Below are 19889 nucleotides of genomic sequence, written 5' to 3' on the forward strand. Positions count from 1 at the left end.
GTGTTCTACGAGACTAGACTTTACTAGATCATGTCCTATTTTCATTCCTAACTTCCTCTTGTCTGAAGTAAAAATACACTTCAACTGTCTTGTCTACTTCTGATATTAACACCTTTCAAAAAGTGCCATCTAGGTATAGATATTCAATAAACCTGCTCTCACCAAACTCGTGAACATGCTCCGACGATGACAACCACAACCCCATTTTTAATTAGGATACTTTTGCACCATCTTTCTCTTCGGTTACTAAATGTAATAGGCCATGTGGATGTGTGAAGAGGTAAAGGAACAAACTGGTGAATGGAGCTGAGAACATTAGGGATGGTGATAATGATGAGGAACGATGTGTGTTCTCAAAAAAACAGCTTCTGTATAGACTAATTTGAAGCTCACCTCGGCCTGACACGTTCTGCTGATAAAATTGTCCATTCAAGAATTCGCTACTGAGGGGCACTCTAATGGAGCTCTAATGGGTTTGCTCCATAGACTTCACACAGCAGCAACTCTATTCAGCTACAAAACAACCACAAATGGACATTTTTACCTGGATGGTGACTTTGTAATAAGTGATAATGTCAATGAAGGAGATCCAAAGTGATCAATATTGAATAAGTACTCATAGGAATAATAATAGTGAAACCATGACATTATGTAGGGTCCATTTCATTGATTTCCAAAAAATGTCCTTTTCCCAAAGTTTTTTTATTCCACAACCATTTTTAATTTGTCATTTATCATCAAGTCTTTGTCTGTCAATCAAGACAAACAGAGCAGAGCCAGTTACAGGATGTGATTGGCTGCTTGTTCATTCAGACCAAAGCATTTGGTAACTGTTCAGTAAATATATTTATTCATATTATTGTTCATTTCATAATGTCTTATGTATTTACTAAATGTTGAACACATTGGATATCCACAATATCAATAGCTAAAGGTCAAGATAAATCATATGTAGTGGTGGAAGAAGTATTCAAATGATTTACTAAAGTAAAAGTAAAAGTAGCAATAATACTTTATAAAAAAACTCCATTACAAGTCTCTTTCATCCCCAGTGCTTTTGATATGCTTAATAACAATTAGCACTCTGGTTGCATTCCTTGCACTACCCTTACACTTTTGCACTGTTGCATATTTGTACTTAGTATGAATTTCCATTTCCCTGAACTAGTTATGTGATTTATTGTTGATGTTGTCCTTTTGTATTGTGTCATTATGTGAACCCTCGCTGCATAACACATTTCTCCTAGTCAATAAACATAACATTGAACCTTCAACATTTACTTCAGTAAAAGTATGACCATCAAAATGTACTTAAAGTATCAAAAGTCAAAGTATTATAAGTAAGTAAGTAATTATACAGAATGGCCCCTGTCAGCATTATTCTATTATATTTTTGGATCATTATTAATACATTAGCATGTAAGCAGTAAGTTAATTTAAATACTTCGTACTGTTGGGTAGTTAAATCTTTAATAATGCATCATATTTTATAACCTGATCATAAATGTTAATCTGAAAAGTAACTATAGCTGTCAGATAAATGTAGTGAAGTAAAAAGAACAATATTTCCCTCTGAAATGTAGTAGAGTAGAAGTATAAAGTTGCAGCAAATACTCAAGTAAAGTATCTCAAAGTTGTACTTAAGCTCAGTACTTCAGTGAATGTACTTAGTTTCTTCCACCACTGATCATGTGTCTTTTATGTGTTTGTTCATCAAAACTCTTGTAGAGTACGTCATCAGGTGTCAATCTTATCACTTTTTGGCTTGCTATCTGATGCTCATTACTTTACAAAGCCTTCGAAAGTTTGGTTTTATATAATATGAATATTTTAAGTAGCTATCTGTGTTCAACATTGTTGTTTTTTTTTGTCTGATCAGATATTTATTTAAGTATATATGATTCCCTTTCTGTACAGAACATGACACTCTTTGAAGTCTAAGATTACAGAAAACAAGTCATTAACATAACATCACTATCCTTCATTTTGTTCTGCTTGGAGATATAAAATATTCTCATAGCTAGTAAAATTCATCTAGGTGAACTGTAGACAGGTATTAACATCAATATTTATACACTCAAGCGGCTCACAATGTCCACACTTTAACTTAATACTGGTGCATTTACTGGTGCAGGCCCACTAATAGAAGAAAATGCCCCTCATCCAACTCCACCGTAAGTGAAAAAACAACATATACAGTGATCTACAGATCTACAGGAGGAGTGACAGAGTTGAAGAACAGGTTTGTCAGAGAGTGTTCCCTTTCAGAGAGGTTGTTCCAGTTACTACATGCTGAGGTGCTGAAGTCATTTCACTGACAAATGGAGAAATCTGGGAGGGGGAATGAAAGCGCCGCTGTTTCTTCTGCGTGTGCTCTCAAATGACACTCAAGAGGCCTGTTTGACGAGAAAACATCGAACAGGTGAACAGAAAGCCAGGTGGCTTTACAGAGCCAAAGGTATGTGGTGTAGCTGAAGCCGTTCTCTCTCTCTCTGCTGCTCCAGCTCTTCAATACCAGTACAAGTCCTTCTTATCCAGACGCCCTCCTGACAGAGAGGAGACAAAATGCCAACGATAAAAGGAGCTCTAATGGATGGACATGAACAAGTTTGTAATCAAACATGCTGAGTAAAATTAAGCTGTAACACAGAATAAGATGTACAAACTCCTGAGTAGAAACGAGTAAGGAAGTCAGGAACTAACTGGTAATTAACAAATACCTCTGCTTTACCTGAAGGAACACAAAAGTAGAAACACATACGTACATAACAGGAAAGTAATGGTTAGTTACAGTAAGTTATGTGCCATTTAGGAACTGGTTAAGAGTTCAAGTGGTACTCCAGGAAGAAGCCGAGATATTTTTATATTTAGTGCATAATATGTGTCAAGATCCAAAAACGCTGAAACCTACACTTCCCATAATGCAACTCTACATCTCTACATCTGTTTCTTAGACCCTCCATGCCTGGTAAATGTCTTTTGAACAGTTTTTTATGCAGTCTTTATGAAGTCCAACAATATGAAGTCCAAGGCGAGATAATTTTGCAAAGAGCCACAACAGACACGATTACAAGTGTTTTAACAGGTCATGTAGCCCCTTTAAACCAGGAAAAGTTAATTGAGAAGGTAGTCAGTATGCAGATTCACAAATATCTATCTATAACCATTAGATACTTTCCATTAGCATAGTATCTTATAGTTCATTTGTTGATTAACCTATACTTACTCATTGATTCACAGTAAAAACTACTTAAGATTTTGTGGACTTTATTCTAAAGTGTTATCCATTCCTGTATCTAAGAAACAGTTATTCTCATTTTATTGGTTGGAAGACATTTTTAAAGATGTTGTTTTGCACTGAAGGCCTACCAGGTTCATAGCCTACACCAGGGTCCACGGACTCTCTAAACCCTTGTGGCACCGTCCAGCCGGGATGCAGTTCTGGCTTGGAGCTGGAGGCCATGCTGGGTCCCATCTCACCCCGGTCATTATGCAGTAGGTTGAGCAGGGATGTGGCGTATTGCTGTCCAGTAAGACTCAACCCTTGTGGGGACAGGGAGTATGCAATGGACGGCAACCCCGGGCCCTCTCCTGCCCTGGCAGTGAACGAGTGCCATGAGCCAGGAGCGTCGTCCGCAGGGCTGAAGCTCACAAGACGTCCTGCAACAGGAGGGACCTGTGACTCGGAGAAAGAGTCAACAGCACTTCCCTGACAGGTGTTGGTGTCCTCTGCAGGGGGACAAAGACAGAAACCATGATGTGAGGATGGATGGGATTGATTTCCAAGTTTATAGTCAGAAAGGTCATACACTGTTGTTTTTGTCTGCTTACCCAATTTAATAGTTTTACGGATTTTCTTTGTCTTTGCTGGTGGTGCCTTGGCCTTGCAGACTTTGCTGAGGGCACGGGTGAAGTGAGCATCCACCATGCTGTTGATGTCACCCTGGAAGTAAGTCAGGATGACACACTGAGAATGCTCCTCCACCTTCACAGCCATCGGACTGTCTGTTCTGCCGTCCATGGGTCAGCTGTGACTGAAAACACAGACACAAAACAGGGTCATCAGAAAATGCTCAGTATAGACTGTACCAGCATCTTATGCAATTAATTACGAATTACTCCACAAGATCCATGCAGCAACAGATTGGATATTTCTGTTGCAATTACAGTCACACAAAATGCTATTTAATCCACAGAGTAGCAATCCACAGTCAGTTTCAGTTGGTCTTTCTTTGCATAATAGGGATGAAAAAGTTTCCCTAAAAGCCCTAAAACCAATTTCTCCGTTGCTGTTATCACTTTCATGTTTCAGATACTTAATACACTCTGTACTATAGGATGTACTTACTCACCACCTGCTCTATTTTTAGTGATGATGTGAAATTCTTAATTAGTTAAAAGTGATTAGCATGTATTTTTAGCAACCCTTTTCATTTCAACTCATTACCATTACAAAGGCAAACAAAGGTAAACAAATCAGATTCCTGTTCATCAGAAGCAATTTAAACTTAACTTGCCCTGGATGACTCACATCATGGACTGCTGACATGTCTTTGAAGGTTTCCCATAAAACGTACGAACATTTAACACAAACAGTAAGAGTAAGAGTACAGCTTTCATTTTGGCCAATTTCATGGCTCAGAAATTGTGTCTAGAATGAACCTATTATACCCACAATGCATGACAATGAGATGATGGTGCACACTACGTTTACTCCAGCACCAAATGATCAACATCTGGAAGAATTCACTTTGTACCTTTGTCAGAAGATGGGCATTATGGTTTGATATTTAACATCCAAAATCCCTCTATAAGTAAACTATGTGCGTTTGCACTGCAGGATATTTAAATAAGCGGGCTGAAATGCAAAATGAATGTGTTTGGGGGGAAACCACTGTAACTGAAAACTATATGAAGGAAAGAACCATTGTTATATTTTAAGTAACTTGCTTCTCTTACCTGACCTGATGATTGACCGAAGATAACGAGGGAGTGCGTCCTTGCATTGACTGCTTCCTCAAAGCTGATGTGTTCGCCTACATGAGCAGCAGCCAAAATCGTTGGAAAAAACGTGGCTTGGCTTGAGTTTAAACATCAGAGTCAACAATTATATTTGAACAACCAATGTCAGGTGTCCTCCTGTCTTTCTTCCTCTTCTTTACAGGCAAAACATTTCGCTCACTGAGCCTCCAAAGTTACTTGATGTCTCAGACTGGGAGGGCGTGTGATGCTCCATGAATGCGGACAGCTATGAACAGAATGTCATCCAGCCAGTTCGCCCAGAACCTCAATGGCACCTTATTAAAACATTCCTCAGTCACACTGTCAAAAAGTTTTACAGCAGGGGCTCTGAAGTGATTTGTCAGTGAGGGAAAAATTCATATTAGATTTTTAAAAATTCAACGTCATGTTTGTTACAACATAAAGTTAAACCTCATTGACATTAAAAGAACTCATGACCTTTACGGATTCTGTGGTTGACTTGCGGTTCTCCTTGTTCCCACTACAGTAATTCACTGTTTGACCCTATTTGTTTCTATGAGTACGTCCTCTGGCCTTTTATACTGTAATAATAAACATAAATGATAAATGCAAATGTCCTAGGTGGCAGTTTTATCTTTGAAACAGGAAACTACAGTACAATGAGACATGAGGTGTGGCCTTACTATAGTAATAGTAAATGATAATATTATTTAAACACTCGCAAGTTTAGGATCAGCAATGCCAAGATTATAATCTTTGCCTAAACTTTTACTTGTGATCTCATGGCAAACAAACACATATGACATATATGAAATCACACCAAATGTTTCAACAAAACTTGCATGAATATTTTATTATCATTGGAATTAAGGACACCTTTAAATAACCTTAAAATGTCTTCAAAGGAAACATCACGGGCAGTAAAAATGTGAATGTCTGAAGAAGAAGCAGGTTGAGTTATTGAGAGCTGCTGTACAGAAAGATGGTTTCATGTCTTACAAATTGCAAGAACATTAATGAGTACAATTTCTTATGTACTTAAAAGCATCTCTTGAATATGCTGCCCTTTCCATTACATTTAAATGGAAAACTCCAATAACTGCTTCTTGAGCAACATTACATTTATTCATTACTTTACTATTAAAAGTTTTACAAACACAATATCTTCTTTTTCGAACTGTACAGTAAAAACAATAATGTAAACCTTGAAGGTGAACCGTGGATTCAAAGCTTTTGGACTTTTAAATAAGGGCTGCATGCTCAAAATGTGCACACAATTCATAAAATCTTCTGTCAGGGCAATATTTAATTATCATGGCTGATTTGAATGTAAGGTGCAGTGTCTACTGACCCATTGTATCTCCCTGAAAACGTGGTCTATTTGCTCTCTTCATGCCCATAACAGACATGGAAGTGACCTGTTTTCTGTATTCAGTGTTTCTGATTGAACAAAGGACCTTGAAAGGGACAGCTGTACTAAATGGCATATACAGAGGCCCGCTCACGCCCCCTGGTGGTGGTTTGGTGCTCATTCTGTGGAGGAGTCCGAGACCTTCCTGATGGTGGAGGTGTTGTTTGAAGCGACTGAGTCAGAGTTAACGAGATTGTTCTTTTTGTGGTGACCACCCACTGTCACAAAGCGGCTCCAGTCTGAACACAGAGGACAAGAAAGAGAAAACAATGAATCAGCCACCTTGACATACTTCCCCTTAATCATCTGGTCAATCACTTATTGGTGCTTCACAATAGGTACCTGAGTAATCACTGTGTCTGAAACGTCCGCAGCACAAGTGGATTCTCCACTGTTTCCTCACATTTTCTTTCATTAAGCAGTGGAACAAAAAAACAAAGAACCCTGAAAGAGCAAAAGAGCAGAAATAGTGGACACACACCTCTGTCATTCTGTCACTTATCATTTTGTAATACTACAACATGATGTAGACATAGCAGTGAAAGTGCTGTTTTCTTCACATTTGTGCTACATTTAAAAAAAAAAAAAACCCATCACCATTACATGCTTCTTTATGAATGACGATGGAATCATTTTAAAACCAAGGAGAGAAACGGTAAAGATGCACGTCCAAACAGCACTAACAGAATTACGGATGTGTTGAAAATAACTCGCTCTTCTGGAACTAATATTTAATATATCTAACAGCAGCTACAGCTCATATTTACCCTGCAAAGTGTTGAGGATGGAGAACAGGTACATCATGACCACTCTGCCTGGCCCAAATGAAAAAAATCCTACTACCCACGACAGACCCAACAGGACGGTGAGACTGGCCACCGCCCTCAAGTCATGCAGGGAGCTGCGGCTGTTTGCTGACGACTTATTGGCCCCCATCTGTCTGATCTGAATCAGAACCACGATGAACATGGAGATGTTGCACAACAGGATCAGAAGAACAAATGCCACCACCGTCACGTAGAAGAAGACGTCATTCTGCAGCCAGCAGCTGGAGGGAGGGAGAGGGTTACACTGGGATTTATGATGAATGCCATAAGCTACATCTCTTCTTCGTCTAAGACGCTGCTGAGTGTTGAGTTTCCTGCCTGTGTCTTATTGTTTTGTTCAGTTTCATCAATGAATTCATCATTATATGAATTCTATCAGGCACTCATCCTGTATATATTACCATATTTATCACACAATTTAGAAATGATGCTCCCAAGATAGAGATGTGCTTGGACTTACAATTGGTCAGTGGACTGAAGCACCATTGCAGCTTCTTCAGGCACTGTGCTGCCATAGGCGTCTTTATCTATGAGCAGCACCACACTGACTATGACCAGAGGAATACCTGGTCAGGAACACAAATAATCACATTTATTCTACTCACTCAGATCAGAGTCAACCAAACATATTCTCACACTGTGACAATAATGAAGTACAGATACTACAGAAATTACAAAATACATTTCTGTTTTGAAGTTAACCCTTTAGATTTTAAGTACACTTAAAAAAATGAATTTGGTTTATTTTAAATAGCTGATTTTCCCATACTCTAAAGGTCCATGCTACAACCCCTGCATCATGTCTAACTCCACAGTAATGCTTTATTCTACGTGTCTTTAATTGTCTAATAATCTCCAATAAATCTCCTGGGAAGAACTATGTAATTTAGTACTAATTATAGATAAAACAGAGACATTATTGTTCTATAGGTACGCTTCCACTAAATGAGTCTTGTAGTCACAGCACAGTGGGTCAACCGAACATGCATAAATAAGACATTTGTCTACAGGGAAGGACACAGTTCAACGTATATGGTGAATAAAGTTTGTGATGATAAATGAGCGATGACTAAATATTCAATTGGGTCTAAATGGAGCTTTTCTTTCCTGGACATTCCTATTTTCCCTATAATTAGTACCAAATTACATAGTTCTTTCCAGGATACTTCTTGGAAATTATTCAAAAATTACGAATATGTAAAATAAAGTGTTACTAACTCAACCCTCAGCTGCTTGACCACCCCAACCAATCAAAATCCATTCCTGAACCCAATCAGCCAATCAAAGCCAACTGACCCTGGACTTTTTCTATTACAGTGAGGAGCACTTGAAGTTCTTTCTTACCCCATCCTACAGCACAGAGCTTGAGGATGTAGGAAGGAACGTAGATGTTGAAGACTTTGACCAGTGCAAAGTACATGTGCACGGCCTCCAGGCCCATCCAGGTGAAAGACGCCAGCAGGAAGTAGTGCAGCGCTGCAGCGGTGGCAATGCACAGACCGTAGTTGGAGAAGGATGAGAGCCAGGAGTCCAGAAGGAAGAGCATGCTCAACCCCAGCAGGGCCGCGGACAGGTTGATGAGTATCTTAGATGGGTGGTCTCGACGCAGCTTCCTAATGTGTGCGAGAGCAACAGACATAAGGAGCGACGCAGGAACAGAAAGATGAATTAAACGGTAAGTGGACCTGGAGTTGGGGTTGTTTTGTCTGATACAATTTCCAAGGTCAAGAATTAACTTTCATGCTTAAGTTTAAGTTTTATTTTATTGTAAAACATACATTTATCGAAAGTGTCCTGGTCATTCAAAAACTATTGTAAATGAAATATTGTCACTGTAAAATACCAACTTCTGATTTAAACACAATACAAGGCAGACGTAGAAGTCGTATATGCTATTAAGCTGTATTAATGTACAATCTCAGCTTATGCAATTTCTTCCTTCAGCCTCCTCTAAAGATGATCTTTACAATATAAACCGGTTAGAGTGTGATAAGTATGTTAGTGTTGCTCCAAGTGACTCACTCAAAAGTAATGTAAGTGAGAAGAGTGATGCCCAGAAAGATGGAGGATATACCACAACCAAGATATGAGATCACTGTCAGGATCTGAATGTCAGCTTCACTGATAGAGGCTCTGGATACGTCCTGAAACACAATATACAAACGCTTAAAAAACTTAAAGCCACTAAGTGTATAGCATTTTAACATTTCCAACTTTTGCACCCCCTAGTGGTAGTAAAAAGACACTGCGACAAGCAGCAGTGCAAGCTGTAAAAACTAAACCCATCCAAATAATTAGAACTATATTTAGTATTATATTTAAAGGATTCACACATCAGCATCTTGCATAATCATACAGGCAGTCAGCAGCAGGCCAGACTGCACACAGCATGTTGGTGCTTGTGGGAGTTGTTTGTTCCCTGTTTCATTTATAAAAAGAGGACCAATGACTCACCAGGAGCACAGCGAAATGTGTGAGGTGATCGCAGAGACAGCTGGTCTGATAAGGAGAAATACTCCGGGTTTCACAACCGCTGCTGTTCCAACCACCCTGCCCACCTGACACACACACACACACACACACACACACACACACACACACACACACAAACACACCGACAAAAACACACACATTTGATTAAGGTGCTTATCAACAGACACACAGCTTCCTGCATTTAGGGACATTTATTGATGTCTGAAAAAGTACTATGATGTTGAATTACTGTAATCTGTCATCTATATCCAACCATAAACATAAAGAATAAAATAAATAATGTCTGTCTGACCCACCGTTTTTCTGGAAATCCCAAAACACACACTGTACCATGTCTTCTTGCTGTAAAAACAAAACAAAACAGGGAAGTGATGCTGTGATGAGTCAAATACAAATCTTCAAATCTTCTTACTGATGAACTGAATGCATTCGTTTTTCACCTGTTTGGGTGTTTGATGGCTGAGGGTCACCACCACTTTGTCCTTTAGGTTGCTGACATGGCTGTTATTGATGCTGGCAGATACGATGTGGGAATTCAGAGTCCAGCTGCTCTGTGTTGCATTGTTTGTTTGTGGGTCCTGTACAAAATAAAATGGTTGTCACATTAACAGGCAGGACTACAAATCAGAATAAGTAAGTAGATAGTAGCTTAATTTCAATCAAGGTCAATGATCAATAAAATGTGTTACAGATGAGAAGATTGATACACTCTCACGTCTGTCCGGTAAATATGAAGCTTCATCCAGCAGCTGGTTAGCTTAGCTTAGCACAAAGACAGGAAACAGGGGGAAACCACTAGCCTGGTTCAGTCCAAAATCCTCTGAAGCTCACAAACTAAAACATTACGTAGTGTTTGTTTAAGTCTTACAAAAACCCAAGTGTTAAAACAACAATTCTCCGCTGGTTGCCTGGCAACCTCAAGGTGACAACAAGACTCCAGGAAGTTGCTGCACCCAGCCAAGAAATAGCCCGGTACATAACCCCCCTTAAAACCATAAGTTGTTGTTTTACAGTTTGGTTATTGTTTGTATCAAACAAACTATATATAATGGTTGAATAGTGCTTGTAGGCGGGTTTTGTTACCTTTGGACTAAGCCATGCTTGCTGTTGCCCCCTGTTTCCAGTCTTAATGCTAAGCTAAGCATCTCCTGGCTGTAGCTACATATTTGTCGATCTACTCATTTAACTCTCTGCAAGAAAGAGAATAAGCTTATTAAGCCAAATGTTGAACTATTCCTTTAAAATGTCACAACATTATGCGGTCTGCATAAGATATTATATTTTCTTCAGCCTACCTGAAAATAGAAGAGGAAGAAGAGGAAATAGCAAGAACAACAATAAAAACAAAAAAGAAAAGAACAAGATGATGAATAACAAGAGAAGATTTAAATGAAAGTACCTGAAAAAGCTCACAAGTTCCATAGAAATTAAACTGGACACGAGTTTTATTTCTTTCTCCAGGAGGGAAAAAGTTGTTGAGTGTGGAGGGCAAAGAGATAGTTGCGTTTGTGTCAGGGAGTGGTTCAGTCACAAAGCCCTGGTTGAGAAAAATCTGAGGAAAAAAAGTCATAATACCACTGAATCACAGTGCTGCAGGGTAAATCAACTCTATGCATCGTGGAGAATTTCTCATCACCTGTCACTTTAAAAACAGACTCTTTCAGACAGCCAGCTTTCGCCATTTGCTTTCTCGTTAAAGCTTTATGGTCCATGACTGCTTGAGGCCACTGTGTCTGTTTATTAACACTGTTTCCTGTATTTCCTGGTCCCTCAAGGACATTAAGGCAAAATAACTTGTCCTTGAGCAGTCGGATGGAACCAGTTTTGGAGTTCTTCTTTTGCTTGTTGATATCTCACTTTTGCAGTTCACAAAATCAGCTTCTAAGTAAACTTTGCTGCCATCTTTCTTGCATATTACACCATTTATAGCGTCTCACCTTTGGGTCCAGGAGTGAAGAAACGGAGGTCACACTAAAGGTGAAGCCACTGAATTTATCTGGATCTGCGTTGATCATGGACAGGGCCAGCGAGGGTGCTGTTATACTGACAGACTCATCTTGGAAGTCCATATTGTTCCCCATTCTGTCTGTCAGGTTAAGGATACTTTTTCCGAAGACAAATGGCAGATAGATTGACAAGGAAAGACAGGATTTAGAGGGAATATACATTTTTATACCTCTGTGTAAAAGTTATGTTGATACTTACTGACATCCACTTCCCTCTCCACTTACATGTTCGCCACTGGAGTGACATCAGTTTTGGAAAGCAGGATATAGGCAACAATATTAACAATGCTGGCAGCAACAGCAGGTTTGATGATGCTGATATCAACCACTTCACGGAGCTTCTTCACCACTGTATGCAGCTCGGAGGGGGAGAGCTCTGCGCTGTTACCTAACTGAACATCTACAAGGTCTTGAATCATGTCCACAACCTCAGCCGCGTTGCCTAGAAATCAATAACGTCATTAACGCTTTTTGTTGTGTTTTTCCATGTTTTTCTGTCGTGGTTTCATTTAGATGGAAGAATAAACAATAAACAATAAAGGGAAATGTGTTATTTCAAGATCTTTGGCAAAGGCATTTTCTGGGAATGCAATTTGTTTGTGACTGATCCACTTACCAGTAGTGACAGTGATATTGTCGAGGTCTGATATGGTCCCAAACGGGGTGCAGTTTGTCATATCAGGATCAGACCAGCTGGTCGTGTCAGTTTCAATGTCTAACTTACTGAAGAAAAAAACAGAAATAACAGACACATAAGACAATAGATATTCTTTCTGGTCTGTGTCTGATTGGTTGACAAAGTACATTATATCTCTTCTATCTCACAGCTAATAGGATCATTGTCGACAAAGGATGATAAAAAAATTAAAATTACCTGTCAGATGCTGATGATAGACCATAAAACTGATTACCCTTATTACTCCATCACTCCCTTGTGTGATATTTATATACACTTTGGCAGAGATGATGTGAGGAAGACTGAAGCCCATCATTGCACTAATAATTCACTTATAGGAAATTGATTTTTGCCTGAGCTGAAGGCTGGCAGGGATCCATCAGCATTACATGTGTGTGGTCAGAGCTTGTGTGCAGAGGGGGAGGATTGGTTGGAACAGGACATTGTAATTGAGAGGATTTTCTTGTCTTGCTGAGCTGTCTCTATGGAAACAGGTTGTTGCGACAACAATTTTCAGGATATGTACCATTAAATAGAGCAATAAACAAAATAAATCCCCACTTTCTCCCCATATTCTTTCACCGAGATGATTGTTGGCTCAGATGACTCGGGCTGACAATTTGTCTCAATTGTAAACCAATCAATGCTTTATTATTGTATGAAAGACTGTATAATGTGTCTTGACGGTCATAATCTTGCAATCTGATCACCAATCATTGTCTCTGGTCAAATATAAATCCTCTGGATAAATGGAAGTCAATGTCTCACCAAAGCCTGTAGGCTCTCTCTAATTTTGGCTTTTTGCATCCCATTTCTTGGTTGACTTGTGGAAACGCTTCAGGCCAAATATATTGTCCATAGATTGTCGAAGTAGTTTCTTCTAAACAGTTTTCTGGCTCTGAAAAAGAATATATATACATGTTGCAGAGTCTTATTCCATAACTGACCACATCTTTCTCTTTTTATTTGCGTCAGGAAGTCCAGCTTACCTATGTGCTTGATTGCGACATCCATAGTTTGAATGATAATGGAGTCATTTTCATACTTTGATGTCAAGGCAGCGTTAATAAAAGTTTCGATTTCTGCCACACTGTTCATGTTGTATTCCTGAGCATGGAAGGTACAGTAATATCTGCAGATGAAACACACAACACTGGTTTGAACCACAGTGCTTCAATGGAGTAAATTCTGAATTAAATACAGTACAGTTCAGTACAGGTAACTTTCAGCATCATTATTCTTTTCTTTTTTTCTTTTAAGTCACCTACTGTTTTTGTTGGCCATGGAAAATCTAAAAGAAAGGAAACCAGAGAGATGTTGCATTTACAATAGTTGTAATGGTGTGAGATATTATTCCCAGGATTAAACTTCAATTATTATCAATAATTTGATGACAATAACAACATTTTTATTCTTCTCTTTTTATCTAACTTGTCTTGTTATTAAAAGTGGATACTCACCATCAGTCCATTGTGCTGCTGCATGTTCCTATGAAATATTACAGATGAATAATAAGTCAGTCAGAGCTTTCATATGACAAATATTACAAATAAGATGCTCGTTTCACCACAATAAATGGATTCAATGCCCACCTGCCAACATTCTCCTCTATGATGAGATTCAGTACAACCATCGTGTCATTCACCTCCAGCTGCTCTTTCACCTTTTTCCCAAAGAAAATCACTCAGTGTGCACATATTTTTATTAAAAACATATTTCTTCAAGTGCAGTAGTGTGAGTCTCTTACCCATTTCTTAATAATGTCCTTTGGTTTTGTAGGGCTGCCAGTCATACTCAAGGTCATATTAACTCTGAAGAATGTATCTGGTCCAACTGCAGGAACGAAAAGACAGATAACACAGTAGTGCATCTTCATCTTCATGTGTTTCGTCACTATTCTGACCGTTCAAAGAGAAATTATGCATCAAATTGTCTAACATTTTATAGAAGCACCATCTACACTGACAGTTGTCGAAGTCAGTACAAGGACAGACACGCTCTTAAATGATCAGAAATGGTGATGTGTGGATCACTTTCTGAGACCAAATCAGAGTCAGAATCAGAAATACTTTATTGATCCTCGGGGGGGAAATTAGACACATGTACAGGTGCTCCCATTCAAGAATAGAAGAAGTAGCATAGAGCTAGAAATGATACATGTGTAAAAATATAAGATATAAAAAATATTTTTAAGTATTCAAGTGAAAAATAAAAATATATACAATAACAATGTGTATGTATGTAACATTTCTACAACCCGAGATTTGGTAATTGACTTCAAGGGCAAGAAGTGGAAAGCTATAACTACCTTTGTACTTATATGACAAGAAATTGAACTTGTGATGTGAACACTCGGACAATATGCAACAAAGATTAGATTACATGTTGACAGAGAGCTGATCGTGTTATTTTACAGATGCATCATAGAATCAGATCTGACTTATCGTAGACCTTTGCCAAAATCATTCAAAATCCATGATAGCAAATCCAAGTTTTCAATTATCTCTATTTTATCTCTTCATTTTATACAACAATAAAATGCCTCTTGGTTAACGCTACATTACCAGCACTTTTAATATCTTCAGCTGTCTCATCGAGTTTTTTTTGTGTATTGTTAACGTTTTTATGTTTCAGTGCAGTTTTCTCTTGTAGGACAATAAAGATCTGAACTGATATCAAGACGAAACAACAAGGAAGAAGATGGCCGAACACAATGATTCATGATGACTTGTTAAGTGAACTGACCGGCAGTCTCGTTGAGATCTAAAGGCTCTCCTGTCGTTGACATGTTAGCAGGTTGAGCTGGCAGACTTTGAGTTGGACCTGTTTCTGTGAATGAAATGACATAATTTACAAGATAATTTATCAGCAGAAAACGACTTGGCTGCAGACTTGGCTGCACCTGATTAAAAATATTACTTCATGGCTACATATTGCTGCAAAGCACCAGAACCACTCGTGGACATTGTTTTATTCTTTCCTGCCTGCTCACCTGATGTAGTTACTCCCGTGCTGACAGTTGGTGGTGGTTCTGTCACTGCAGGGATTAACTCTGAAAGAAACAAAATAAATATTTCATTACAAAAGCCTAAAGAAGGAAGACTCAAAGATAGCATGATGTCTGATGGAAATCAAATTATGGAAATGTAAATGTTCTTATAATGAACAGTCACACATTTCTATTAGGTATTTTTAGAAACACAGAAGTGTGCTCTCTGGCTCTAATGTATTTGTGCAGATGAGTTCTGCAGGCTTTTTATCTGTTTTCATTAGCGTATCTAAGCAGCATTCTTTTAATTCAGCCACTTAACAATTGCAGTGGACGTGCATGGTAAACTGAATCACTTTAATGGATTTGTTAACGTTCACGCCTCAAGTGAACATTTCCAGTTAAACCCGGAGTTTGCATTGCATCTATGAACTACAAGTACTGAACAAATAGCATACAATTATGTGCATAAATAGACAAAAAAGGCCAATATCATGTGACACGAACACACATCCTTTTCTGAGACAATAATTATGGTCATAAAAATCTATGTTTGGTTAATCTTTGACAGGTCCAGGTATCCACTAAAACACAACAGTGAATGCATTTTACATGTGAGAGGACTGAAGTGTACTTTATAGACTACACATACCCACAGGTAGTACGCTGATGCTATTGGCTGTCAGGTTGAGGAAGTCATGAGAGAAGGTCAAACTCAGCAACGCAGCAACGTTCGCCTGAACCACTTCTACGTTAGCAGCTGGATCCACGTTCACATAGACTTCACAGCTGAAACTTGGGATTAATCACAATGATATGAGTTGAATCTACATGTGAACTGCATTTGGAGAATATCCAGCTTGTTCCATGCATCCCTCATGTATATTGTACTTATTATGATCCTCCTCATGTCAAGTTTTTTGTAGGTCTTGAATTCATCTTACCACTTGTCACAACTGGAGTTTGATAATGGTCTTGACCCCTGAAAACACAGATCATTTTCATATCTTTATTAAAAGATTGTATGACCTTACTTACTTCATGTAATTCACAGCCACCTTGCCTCTGAACTGACTTCAATGCTCACATGCGTCATTCATTTCCTCGGAAAATAAGATTGTCTCAGTCTAAAAAAAAACACCTTTCATCTGTTCTCTAATCAGCTGGCCTTTGAGGATATTGCTGCTTCTTTCCGTGGAAAATCAAACTGAGGGCTAATAGTGGTGTACCTGAGGTTGTTGCACAAGTAGAGCGGCAGGATTATTAACCTCGTGGCAGGTATGGCTGTATGGGAACACAGATAACAGACATTACACTCTGTCCAAGATTGCTACCACAATCACAGTATACATTTAGACTTCTAATGCACCAGTCGCCAATACACACACACACACACACATACACACACACACAGCTATCATACAGTATCTTGATGAGAAACCAGCTGACAGTGGTGGAAAGTAACTAAGTACATTTACTCAAGTACTGTATTTGAATATAAATTTGAGCCACTTGTACTTTATTTGAATATTTCCATATATTCCACAACAATTAAATACTGCAATACAATATATTAAATATTATACTTTTTAGTCCCCTACATTTATTTGACAGCTTTGGTTACTTGTTACTTAAGTGATTAAGATGTGATAAGTTTATAAAATATTACGCACTGTTATAGATTTTTAGATAATTATCCAACATTATGTACAATAGATCAAATTAGTTCACATTAATGCATCAATAATATAACATGTTATAACACTTACATTTCCTTTTTACTTTAATGATACTTATTTACTTTAATTAGTACTTTGACTAACTGAGTACTTTTATATTTCCGAAGCAGGACTTTTCATAAAGTATTTCTATATTCCGGTATTGCTACTTTTACTTCCTCCACCACTGCCCGCTGAGAGAAGTGTTTTGCTTTAACAAAAGTTGCGTTACCGTGGGGATGACACAAAGATGTCATGGACAGAAATGTTGTGAGGGAAAATGCTCTCCAACTGATAAGAGATGACAACAAAGGCAAACAAAGGTTAATTTGACTGGTAAATCTGACTGTTTGTTCAATTCAAGGCATTGGTTGCCAAAGTCCATTGACATATTCACATATTCTTCATACCCAGTTTCTTGTGACTTCCTCCAGGGACACTGAACAGTTTGCAAGCTTCGTAGCGTGAACTATGGACGTCCACATTTTGATTTTGTAGAGTGACCATGCTAGAAACATAAGCAAAGAAAACGACTGCTTTAAAATATGCATTACTTCCAAAGGGAAATGTTAGACCTGTCAACAGGTTTATGAACCAGTTACTGCTGAATTCAGGAATGTATGGTACCTTTCCCTTGACCTCAACCTGTAGTTACAGCAAAACAAGTGTATCATCTGCCCACTCATTCAACTCTCACCCACAGTAGATTGCTTTGTTATGTGAAAAGGTGAGGAAACCTTGGGAGGAATTTATTTTTTCCAGCTCAATCTGGACGACCGTGAAAGACAATAGAAAAAGATCCTATTGCATTTACCACAATGTAGGTTGTTGTCAGGCTCAGGAGGGCAGTTGTACTTCCACTGCCGCAGGTCCCAGCGCACCACGTCTCCATCTGCACAGCTCGGCCCCCTCAGCTCCTCAGCGCTCCATTCTCTGGCCCACATCCTGAACAGACCAATCTCACCGAGCAGATCATTCCCCTTCTCTGGCTGCACTTCACCGTTTGGGTCTACGTAATGAGACACCCCTAGAGTGAGGGTGCCTTTTTGGGCCAGTTGCTGGGGTTGGATGGGATTCACAGGGGCCTCATGCTGACTGGTTCCATTTATGTAGATCCGCAGCCTCCGAGCTCGGCCAGACCAGGTGAGACAGATAGAGTACCATTCATTCAATTTCAGTTCCCTTTTCAAGCGCAGTTCTTCTCCAAACAGCCATACTGCCAGCTGTTCACGTGTGCCCTGAAGTCCCAGCTCTATGTGTCTCCCCTCTGGTGCTTTGTAGACAAAACCTGTCCATTCTGCTCCAATGTTAATGCGTAAAAGCACGCATACGCTCAGCTCCTCGAGGGCCGGTACCACAGCATCTGGTCGTAGCTGCCACAGACAGGGACGACCCCTGAACTGTAGCTTCTTACCCCACAGGCTGGTGCTGGCAGGGGCAGCTGAAACGACACATAGGTTAAGCTACAGTTTATTAACCATAAAGATGTTGAAAGTAGTATGTACAATATGACATCAAAACAATAAATTATTCTCAGTTTCTTTCACTTTACTTCAGATTTGTGTATTTACAGCTATTACTCGATGTGATATTTTGTCCAAGTGCTTTAAAATAATTGAATTAGTCTGAAATCTTACTTGAACCCAGAAGACACGCTGACAGCTGTATACACAGACAGATGGTTAGAGAAGACAGGCTTCTGGTGGACTTCATGACAGCCAACAAAAACACAAAGCTTTCGATGGCATTCAAGTCCCCTGCTGAAAGGTGATCAACAGTTTTGAAATTTGCTTTCAACAAACAATAATTATTAAATGTATGTGGCTGAATACATAACTGAGACTTACCATGGTCATCTCCTCGAAATGGTCAAATCGGATGTTTGAGCTATTGTGTGAGAAATTAAGCAATCAATATCAGTACATGAGCAGCTGGCTGAGCCATGAATCTGCTGACGAGCGTCACTTTATTTCTCTACAAGAAGACCTCCACGCCCTCTCCCTTTAGTTTCCCGAGTTACTCATTAATCACTCGCAATAAACTTAACTAACAAGCATGATAACGTTAAAACCACGACTTCATGAAACAAAATTCTCCCATTAACACATTTAGATCCTCTGTGTTCAGTATGAATGCACCTGGGTTTAATGTTGGAGCTCCAGTGGCCCAGTCAGAGTTTTATTGGTAATAATTATCTTAACAAGGCTTAAAGTTTAAAGAAAGACTGCAGCTTGTTGAGAAATACTTCACACACACACCCTGTGTAGATTTGCGTTGATGGCACAGATGTACCACTACTGCGACATTTTCAAAATAACTTGTCTCAATACATACCAAGCTTTATATGCAGGGTTGTCATATAAGCATCCTTTTTTTAATTCCTTCTACACGGGGATGGATGCTTCTGAAAATTGTCACATGATATTATTTGATATTAATGGTCATGGCAGCGAAAAGCAGAAGATGACATGATTTGGCATATAAACATAAAACATAATTTGCATTGGCTGCAATTGCTTCTATAAATGCTGTATGTGACAAAAATCTTTTTAGGCTACATATTACATATGTTCATGGTTATGACTGATACAGCAGGTTTGTGTGTGTGTGTGTGTGTGTGTGTGTGTGTGTGTGTGTGTGTGTGTGTGTGTTCTATATGTCAGGTTTCCTCCGTCATAAATTTTCTGCAAACAGTCAAAGTAATATTCTTGTACTGCTCTTGTTACTGTACAATTATCCTCAAGTGATAACTGCTCAAACAAATCTAATTGGCTTGTCTGTGTGAG

The 19889-nt window shown here is 38.9% G+C and overlaps 2 protein-coding genes across 2 annotated transcripts; both read right to left on the reverse strand.

Annotated features, from left to right (window-relative positions):
- Positions 1-683: 683 nt before the first annotated feature.
- On the reverse strand, positions 684-5181 carry LOC139291272 (transcription cofactor vestigial-like protein 1). Its single transcript, XM_070913246.1, has 4 exons — positions 4960-5181; positions 3832-4034; positions 3370-3729; positions 684-2546 (listed from the first exon to the last, which is right to left on the reverse strand). The coding sequence occupies exons 2-4, from the start codon at positions 4019-4021 to the stop codon at positions 2509-2511; spliced, it is 588 nt and encodes a 195-aa protein (XP_070769347.1). The 5' UTR covers positions 4022-4034; positions 4960-5181; the 3' UTR covers positions 684-2508.
- A 1330-nt stretch (positions 5182-6511) lies between these two features.
- Positions 6512-18959, reverse strand: adgrg4a (adhesion G protein-coupled receptor G4a). The gene is made up of 17 exons (XM_070913932.1): positions 18951-18959; positions 18741-18765; positions 17918-18544; positions 16615-16669; positions 16038-16174; positions 14144-14229; positions 13989-14059; positions 12337-12443; positions 11946-12162; positions 11652-11817; positions 10127-10292; positions 9676-9779; positions 9244-9365; positions 8566-8834; positions 7682-7787; positions 7162-7442; positions 6512-6633 (listed from the first exon to the last, which is right to left on the reverse strand). The coding sequence occupies exons 1-17, from the start codon at positions 18957-18959 to the stop codon at positions 6512-6514; spliced, it is 2670 nt and encodes an 889-aa protein (XP_070770033.1).
- Between the last annotated feature and the right edge of the window lie 930 nt (positions 18960-19889).

This window comes from Enoplosus armatus, chromosome 10, assembly GCF_043641665.1.
Source record: "Enoplosus armatus isolate fEnoArm2 chromosome 10, fEnoArm2.hap1, whole genome shotgun sequence".
NCBI classification, from domain to species: domain Eukaryota; kingdom Metazoa; phylum Chordata; class Actinopteri; order Centrarchiformes; family Enoplosidae; genus Enoplosus; species Enoplosus armatus.